Raw genomic sequence first — 9,979 nt, forward strand, 5'->3', positions numbered from 1 at the left:
GTGGGGGATAGTAGCACGGTTGGCTCCAGCTAAGTAGGAGAGCTCCAAATGTGTGGAGTTTATAAATTTTTTTGAAATGGAAGACATGTGGAAGCATTTCTCATCTTTCTAATGTTGTACAATACTGCCGTATCAGTGAACTCCCTGAGATAGATTATCACAAAATAATAGAAAACTCTGAAAGAGATCTTAAGTTCAATATGGTTTTGATGGCATTGCTGAAAGGTAAAGCCTTAGGAACCTACCCCATTAAGACCCTATATAAGAAGCAACCATAAACAGTGAAGTACATTCTCACTCAATTCATCATTTCATTTCCCCATGATCCCTTTCAACACATGTCCCTGGTTTCCTTCCCAAGTTCACCATAACCTTTATTATGCGCTGTAGCTATTAAACTTTGACTCTCAGCTGAGGTTGGTCTATAACACTAGTAAGAAGCAGGTTCAAATCACAGTACTGATGCAGATGTTGCATCCAGATAGTAATGTCTCCCATTGCTATTTGAGCAATTTTCCACAAAATTAGAAGTGGATGTGGGAATCAGTACTGAAGTGGGGGGGGGGTACAATGTTGTGTAGGGTTTTGTGCCAGACTCACAGCACAATCCATCATTTGAGCTGTGCCAGGACAAATGAAAGGAAGTAGTATTTCACATAACACATCATTAACATATGGAATTCACTACGACGAGGTATACTGGCCACCAAGTCCAGCTTTAAAAAGGGTTCGACAAATTTTGTCAATAGTTGTGAGCCATGATAGCTGTGGAACCTTCCAGTCCAGAGGCAATAGCTCTCCTAACACCAGATGCTGTGGGTGAGACAACAAGGTGAGGGGAGGTTGTTTCCTTGCTCACGAGCCCACTCACAATAAAACCCTGTAGGCCACTGTCAGAAAGAGAATATTAGATTGGAGCAGGAGCTTCCAAACTTGCAGGAAGGGCCGTAGCTCAGTTGTAGAGCATCTTCTTGGCATGCGTGCTTGGCATGCAGAAGGTCCCACAGGAGCTTCGCAAAAAATCCCCATTGATTTCTATTACGAGAACTTTTCAGTCTGCCGATTGAAAAGACGCAATCCAATGGAAGTCAGCAGATTGAAAAGTTCTCATAATAGAAACCAATGGGGAGTTTTTGCGAAGCTCCTGTGGGGGCGTTTTTGGAGGTAGAGGTCCGAAATTTTCAGGGTAGCTTTCAGGGACTCTCCTTGCACAAACCCCAAAGTTTGGTGAAGATTGGGTCAGGGAGTCTGGAGTTATGGGCTCTGGAGAGGTTGCCCCTCCCCTCTCCATTGACAAGCATTAGCCAACTCGAGAAGGAACAGAGAATCTGACTGACTCTTACCTTCCAATGCATGTCTATGGAGGTGGGAGGGGTGGCCTCTTCCAGACCCCATAACTTTGGACCCCCTGACCCAATCGTCACCAAACTTGGGGGTTCTTGCAAGGAGAGTCCCTGCAAGCTACCCTGCAAGTTTGGGGGCTCTATCTCAAAAATGCTTCCCAGGGCCAAATTTTTTCAGGAAGCTCGAAAAGAAACCAAATTCCCATATTTACCAGTATGGGAATTCGGCTTATTTTGGGTTCCCCTGCAAAAATCAGGCCAAATAAACCTGAACCCGAATTTTACCAGATTTTTTTTTTTTTTGCAATCAAGCCTAAACTGACCCTAGAAGCTAAAATGACTAAACTGAGGCTATCATATTTTGGTCACATCATGAGAAGGCAAGAGTCACTAGAAAAGACTAGGAAAAGTTGAGGGCAGCAGGAAAAAAGGAAGACCCAACAAGAGATGGATTGACTTAGTAAAAGAAGCCACAGCCCTCAATTTGCAAGACCAGAGCAAGGCTATCAAAGATAGGACATTTTGGAGGACATTGATTCATAGGGTTGCCATGAGTTGGAAGGGACTTGAAGGCACTTAACACACACACAAGGGACTGACTCAGTATAAGGCGGCTTCATGTGTTCATGTGTACAGAAGCTTTTGGAATGGTAAGAATGGGCATTAGGCCACAAAATGGCTGCAACAAGAGCAGGATCAATCTCAAAAAGCCTGGTTCATACTCAGAAGTGGGTTTGGGGAGAGTGTGGACAGGAAGCTGTGGATTTCAGCTTCTCCTCAGCAACATCTATCCACATCAAGCCCCATTTCTTCCCCATTTCTTCTGTGCCTATCACTGGCGGGCTTTTTACTAACACTGCAGAGATACTACTGAGTTTGTAAACTGGCAAAAATTCACTGGAGATGAGGATAAAATGGTGAACACAATAAAACACACACAAAGGAAATCCCCGTGCAGAGCTTCTATTGCCCCTGTGAATGTTTTTGCATTCAGAGCAGCTATGAGAGTGAAATAGGGAGTCATTCCCATGAGGAAGCAACCAATGGACACAGGGTAAGGTGTTTATGAGAGGAAATATGTAAGACAGGTGTACTATTGTCTATGATAGGCCTGTTTGTGTAGTTCTCCCTGAGTTGCTCCCCCTTAATCTACTTGTGCTTTCCTTTCTTTCTTTGTTAAAATGGCAGGAATATGCATGTTCCATATCTTTCTTCAGCCTACTGTACTTGTATGTAGGTCTTTTCTGAATTCATCTTTCCATAATTATTCCATTTTCCCATTGCATAAATTACTGATGACAACATTTCCCATACACGATTAATGGTTGCTACCTCTCCAATAATCATGGCTGTATTCATTCTTTCTGTTCACATTTGTTTAAACTGGGTTAGTAGCAAGCATTCTGCTTTTTTGTAAATAAATTTTAGATGCAATTTAAATCTTAAGTCTTCTTACTTTTCAGGTGATTATGTGGCATGGAATCAGCCCAAAAGGGAAATGATTAAGCCAGACACTGCTTACCATCCACCAGATGCAAAATTTGATCACCGGACCACTGTCCAGGATGCTTATCCCTACAAGGGGCCAGTTGTTACCAAGAGCTGCAAGCCTTTTCAGACACCCCACATCTCCAAGATTCCCTTGGATGATATGACAAACTATAAGTTGAATTACGTACCACATCCTTTGGCCAAACGCTATGTCCATGAATATGTGCCATACAAGCCCAATGAAGTCCCATTTGACGGTCTCACCACACACAACCTTTCTTACAAAGGGTTGGCAGGAGAGCCGGCTAAGTCTTTGAAGCCACCTCATAAATTGCCAGAGCAGGACAATCCCTTTGTTGGTACTACTGAATTTCAGGAGAAGTTCCAAGCTTGGCCAGCACCTGCTCCCTTTACCAAAAAACGTGATGTCTATGTAACACCCAAGATCAAGATGGATCTCAAGACAACTGCACAGATTCATTATGGAAATCCTCATGGCCGGCCAGCAACATCATGTAAACCACCTGCCCGCGTTCAACAAAGCACAGATCCTTTCGACTACAGATCCACAATGAAAGATGATTACCAGCCTTGGCAATATACAAAACCAAATGCCATTTTCCCTAAATCAACTATCACATTGCCAGTTGAACCCATGGACACACTGACCACTTTTCAGACCCATTATGTGCCTCACCCACTTTCTGTCCCTAAAAGCTTCAGACCCCGTTTACCTGGCCCTAAGCCACATGTTCCATTTGCCCAGGAAACCACCTATGCCACGAGCTACACCGCAAAGAAACCAGTCATGTGCCCTGCATCTTTCAAAGAGCCACCTGGTTATGTATTTGAAAAAGTTGATGAAGGGGGCCACAGACGATTCCGTCCTGCTTCTGTCGCCCGATCCCAATGTCCCTCAAATTCAAATATGGTGGATTGCAGAGGCAGCCTTTCTCATGGTGGACTAAAACAAACAGGCTCCAAAGAAGTAGCATTAGGAGCCTGATCTTTTTAACCTGCTTTAAATTGTTGATTTTAATTCCTTGATGAATGCTATCAATATAAAACCCATTTGTTCGGGACTAACACATTTTGGTAAAGCTGAATAAATAACTAACACATGAGGAATGAGTACTTTCATTCCTTATCCATGGCTGCTTTATTAACTGCTCTTAATTGCAGTCAGATCTTGATTCCAAAATGCCATCTGTCAGGCTTCAGGTTTGCCTTGATATTAAATTTTGTGACCTGGAAGTACTGTTCTCTAAATCTAGGTTTGTTAGAATTACTTAGAATTGTTAGGGGAGGGTTGGCTCAGAGTTATAGTCCTTATAGCAGCTTGCCAATAAGTCTTCAGAAGTTGTTAGCCCTTGTAAAGTTTTACTTTGGTAATCACTTGTGCCAGACAAAAACAACAGTCAAATCGTTTCCCATTTACAAATACTTGTTTTCTTGTTGCCCAAAGGTAATTAAAAAAAATATTTTAATTGACTTTATCACAAACAACACAAATGATGTTACAGAATCATGAAAATTAGTATTCCTACATTTTCTATATATGAAATCCAGTTTCTAACTAATCTATTTGATAAAGGTCCCTCTCGTCTGCATTTTGCAATGTCCTCTTTGTGAAGAAGAATCTTTTGTCTTCCAGATGGAGGAAGTTCTTTGGTCTTCCCCATCTTGATATGCATATTCTAGCCAGGTAATGTTTTATTGGCACTTTATTTACTCCAAAGCAGAGTCCTGGCTGTGTTGTTGGATAGGGTAGGGGGCGCTGGGGTTGAGTTTGTGGAGCCAAATGGGTGGTGGCCTGAAACGTTTGGGAACCAATGTTCTAGATAATCCTTCTGCTCCTCTTAGTTCCCAGAAGTCTCTGTGTTTACATGGATCTGATATTCCATGTAGCAATCATTGTTTAGGAATTTCTTGGTTTTATGGCAAGTTTGCAGGAATGACAGCTCTTTGCATTGCATTTAACAGGATGCTTGTACCTAACAGGATGCTGGATTAGGTAGACATTTGTTTTTATCCTTTTCTTATGCTCTTTATGATCAAGGACACTTTAGATCACTGTCTAGATCACTGTTCAAGTTTAGATCACTGTTCAAGTTTAGTTTTATAATTGGTGTTCAATTTGGACATTGAGGTTGCAACTGGAATTCACTTCGTACTCCCTTAGCTAATGAAGTAGATTGTAAGTAAAACGAATCAAAGACCTTCCACTCATGAAGACATGGAGAGTGCATTTTTTTCACTGTGCATTCATCATGGTTGCAGTATCAACAGAATCTGATCTTTAATGCTAGATGCTCCTATTGCACCTCGTTTTGTCACCTTGTAATTTTGTTATTGGTACTCAAGTAATGGCTTTTCTCTAGACAATTTGCTAAAACGAGTGTATCTATAAAGCTTTTGAGTCATCACGTACATTAGAGGGGCCGCTGGACAAGTAGATCATGTGTGTGATTACAAGCAATAGTGTGGTTGTCTTCAACATGTGATCCCTACCTACTCAGTCACAAGCTCCTCTAGAGCTGCCTTTTTTGCTGCTCTTTGGAAAGACCTGCTGCTAGTGTGTGAGTGTAGACAGTAAGGGCACCATGCCTCCACCCTCTCTTTGCAAGCATGCTGAAAGCAGGAGCAGGATACTGAGACAACTTGCATTAACCGTGAAAATTTTGTTTTAGCATGGGCGCTTAGAGAGTCAGGTGACTCATCTTCCTTTCACATGCTAGTTGGTCCCATGCTGCCAGACGGGTCCTGGGTTTGGAAAGGTTGAAGGCCACTAAACTTGGTACACTTTTCAGATCCTAAAAATGTGGTTAAAAATACTGCTGGATGTTGATGACTTTGAATAATTCTATATTTACAAATAATTCTATATTTTATCCCTTCTAAGAGCTTTCAGCTATACCGACCTTTTCTTTTGTTACATCGTAGGTTTCCATAACATTGATCTTTGTAATAGTATTCTAGGAAGCCATGTGTCAGATTTCCTTCCCAAAGGTTTTGATGTCTTCTTTCCCCCCCAATTTCCATTGTTTTTCTAGATATCTGTAGAATTGCTTTTGATTGACATTATATCTCTTTGTTCATATTGCAGATCTTTTTGGTAAAATACTCTCCCTAGGGTCTCCATTACTATGTCTCAAGGAAACCCATAAGTAAAGTTAACTTCCGTTGACATTATGCTTTTCCATTAATGGGAAATGTTTCCTGTACCCAGTAATTTTAATACATTAGTATGTGTGGTACTTTCACTAATTTCAGAAGCCCAGCTACATTTACATTGGGATTAAACATTGTTAGATGGTCTTTCATACTTTTACATTATGAAGACAGGCACTTTGTAAGCAATGGATTTATAAATACACAAAACATTACAGCATCTAACTGTAGGTTGTTTATATTTTAGATGACAGCCATATGTCTCATGTAACATAATTCTGGTTCAAAAGGCACTAGTAGAGTCATACGTCATTGGTCAATCCAATAAAATTAAGCATAATTAACCCTTAAAATCCATATTATATAGACTAGGCTAAAGAGCATCTCTTCAGGGATTGTGGCATTTGACTAAGATGAGCACTTCATTCCAGTTTATGGCATGCTAAGAGCCCATGCTAAGTAGGATTTGAAATACAAAAGCTTTGTTTATCCATTCTATTCCATTCTATTATGCTTACCATCTACAATGGCCAACTTTTGAAATAAAATCTAATTCCTGGGTAAGGCTGAGGAATGGAGTTCTGAGCCAGACCAGTATTGGAGCCAAAGCACGGAGTCTAGCCAGTCTAGAGGCAGAGCCCAGCTTTAAAAAAAATTGCTCCATGGGTGGAAACAAGCCATTTCTGCCAGAGGATTTTGGCCAAGGAATGGAGTCCATGCTAAAGCTGTTAATTCATTTAACTTGTATAGCAGAATCTGATTTTTTGGGGGGGAGGGGATCCTGTGTCCTTTTATCTCTGGAAACCCAGAATGTTGGTTTTTGTTTTCCCTGATCTATCAATGGACATTTATCCAGCTTCTTTTCTCCCTGAGCATCTGGGAAGGGAGTGGTAGAAGGTATGTGAAACACAAAAGCTTTGTATGTGTAGGGTTATGGTAGAGCATCTGCTTTGTACACAGACAGTCGCAGGTCAGTTCCTGGCATCTCCTGTTAAATGGATCAGCTAGTAGGTGATACAGTCCTGGAGCGGCAGCAATACTCACCTTGATAGACCAATAGTGTGAATCAGCGTAAGGCATCTTCTTGTGTATTCACGTTTTGTCTCAGGGCCAGATTACAGTAACTCTAATGAGCTGAACCTCTAAACCAGCTACTGTAGGGTAGTTTGTGGATCCTCCTAGATCATGAAAAGATTTTTAAAATATTTTATTTAATAGGACTTTTCTCTTTGTCACTTAGCTGATAGCTTCATTTTTGGAGCTCTTCCTAGTCCATGTTTGGTTTTGAGGACAGAACAAAACATAGTAACATGCCGGGGGAGGGGAGGAGCCCAGAATTACTCATTACTCAGAAGTAGTTCTTGAATAAGGTTTTCCAACCCCTGCTTTAAACACAAAGAAACACCAGCTATTAAGATTCAACAGTCCGTCCACTCCTTCTTATTGGTGTGCCCTTCTTTGGTTTGAGCTGGGTAATCTACGGGTCCAGAACCTAAACAGATTTGCAAGCATTTGTGCCTCAAACTGACACCATTCACTGAACACTGCTGAAATATAACAATTCACACATCTCCAGCATAACAATTAAATATTTCTTCCTGAGTCACACTGTATTTAGTTTGCTATGATTAATTAGGAAATAGATTTTGTTTCTTTTCTTCCCTTGATGATAAAAACTATCACTAGGTTGAACATCATTAACCAACTCCACAAATGTTTCATTATGCAAAGAACTTTTTAAAAAAGCATCTACCAGCTTCACAGGATATTTAGTTAAACTAATGATTTTTGGCTTAACAATTGCGTGCAGAATGGGGATGATGTAACAGTCCTTTTGCACAGCCAAACTTAATTAGCCCTTATGCCAACTATTGAAACATTTTCTTAAAAACAAGAAAGTCTGGATTCCTTTATTAGCAATTAATCTGTTTATGGTTTCAATATTCTATTCTGGTTTATGTGGCATTCCTGTGTCTTTGTGCTGACCTTGGGGACTGAAGAATGAGATCAACTTCACCATTGTGGAACCTAGGGGCAGCAGACTGTTTTATAGGATCAGAGGGGTGCATGTGTATGCAGGGTCCTATTGGGTTCTAGCTGACAGAAAGACTGCTCTGCAGCCCACTGTGATCATTTTGCTTGGAACTTTGCAAATGAATTTTCTCCCATCCATTCCAGCTTGGACTCTACATTAGCAGCAACAGGATCAGATGGTCCCAGGGTACTGGTTTTCTCAGTTGTGTGGGATACCTTTCAAATTGTGCAGTCTGAGGATGTGAACAGGATTCTTGGAAGTCTGAGACCCATCTAGGGTTGCCAGGTCCCTCTTCGCCACCGGCGGGAGATTTTTGGGGCAGAGCCTGAAAAGGGAGGGGTTTGGGGAGGGGAGGGACTTCAATGGCAAAGAGTTCAATTGCCAAAGTGGCCATTTTTCTCCAGGTGATCTGATCTCTATTGGCTGGAGATCAGTTGAATTAGCGGGAGATCTCCTGCTACTACCTGGCAGTTGGCAACCCTAGACCCATCACCTGCTTGTACAACCTTTGCCCCTCCTAACTTTATATCTGCTGTATGTGGGGGGGCGGGCTGGCAGACTGAGTCTGGGAGACAGTTAATGCCTCCCTGAGAGAGGAGGTGGTCACTTCTGCCTTGCAGTGGCCAGTGGTGCACCCACTCCTAAGAAACCTACTCTGGGCCCAGGAGAGTTGAATATCAATAATCCAGTCTCAAATGTTCCATATTCTCGAGCAAGATGATTGAACGAGTGATGGTTGGCTAAATACAGGGATAATACCTGATTGAAGCGGATATTGGATCCATGCCAGTGTGGTTTCAGGCCTGGTTATGGAACTGAAATGGCCTGACCGTGTTCATTCTCCTGGACCTTTCGATAATGGTACCAGTCATGGTATCCTTCTGGATCACTTGTGACTGGGTGGTAGTTTGTGGTGGTTCTGGTCCTACCTCAAGGGCAGGTTTCAGTGTGGTGGTGGGAGACTTGGGGTTCCCCAAGGTTCCACTTTGTCTCCCATGCTTTTCAATGTCTTTGTAAAGCCTCTAGATGAGGTCATCTGGAGATATGGGCTGAGTTGCCACCAATATGCAGATGACACAAAGCTCATCTTCCACTACAAGCAGATCTCAGGATGGCTGTGGAAACTGTGATCAGGTGCCTGGAGGCAGTTTTAGAATGGATGAGGGTTAACAAGCTGAAACTTAACCCCAACAAGGCAAAAGTGCTACTTGTGTGGGGAAGGAGTTATCCCCTGTTCTGGATGGGGTGGCATTCCTCCTATAGGAGCAGATACACAACTTGGGGGTGCTCCTGGACCCAAGCCTCCTGTTGGATAAACAGGTGGTGGCTGTGGCCCAGGGCTACCTTTTACTAGCTTTGGCTGGTGAGCCAGCAGCAGCCCTTTCTCGGCAGAGAAGATCTTGGTTGATACAGAATTCTGCAAACAGTGTTGAGTGGAGTTGGCCATATAGACCACATCCAGTCTTGGTTCATCTACACTGGCTTCCAGGCTCAATTCAAGCTGTTGGTATAGATGTTTAAAGCCCTGTATGGCCTGGGAGCAACATAGCTGAAGGACTGCCTTCTCCTATATGAACCTACCCATTCATGCAAGTTATCTTCAGAAGCCCTGCTTTAGTTGTTCCCACCATCTGCTGGACAGGTGGTGACCTGAGAATGGGCTTTCTTAGCACCAAAATTTTGGAACTCACTCTCCAAGGGGATCCGACTGTCAGTGTCTTCTGCCAGCGGATGAAGACTTTTTGGCTTCATTTGGCATACCCCCAATCATGGTTTTCGGCTAGTATAGACGGACATTCTTCTCCAGAGGCTCGTCAAGCTGTTTCATACAGATAACTTCTTCAGTTGATTTTTTGGTTTCTTGACTTGTAATTTCCAATTGCATGTATTTCTATGCTGTAATTCACATTGAACATTTAGCTATTATATAAGTAATTAA

General features: G+C 42.2%; 1 protein-coding gene across 1 annotated transcript; it reads left to right on the top strand.

Annotated features, from left to right (window-relative positions):
• The first annotated feature begins 758 nt into the window (after positions 1–758).
• SAXO1 (stabilizer of axonemal microtubules 1) lies at positions 759–3,840 on the top strand. The gene is made up of 2 exons (XM_056848969.1): positions 759–819; positions 2,807–3,840. The coding sequence occupies exons 1-2, from the start codon at positions 759–761 to the stop codon at positions 3,838–3,840; spliced, it is 1,095 nt and encodes a 364-aa protein (XP_056704947.1).
• The last annotated feature ends 6,139 nt before the right edge of the window (positions 3,841–9,979 follow it).

This window comes from Euleptes europaea, chromosome 4 (genome assembly GCF_029931775.1).
Source record: "Euleptes europaea isolate rEulEur1 chromosome 4, rEulEur1.hap1, whole genome shotgun sequence".
NCBI lineage: Eukaryota > Metazoa > Chordata > Lepidosauria > Squamata > Sphaerodactylidae > Euleptes > Euleptes europaea.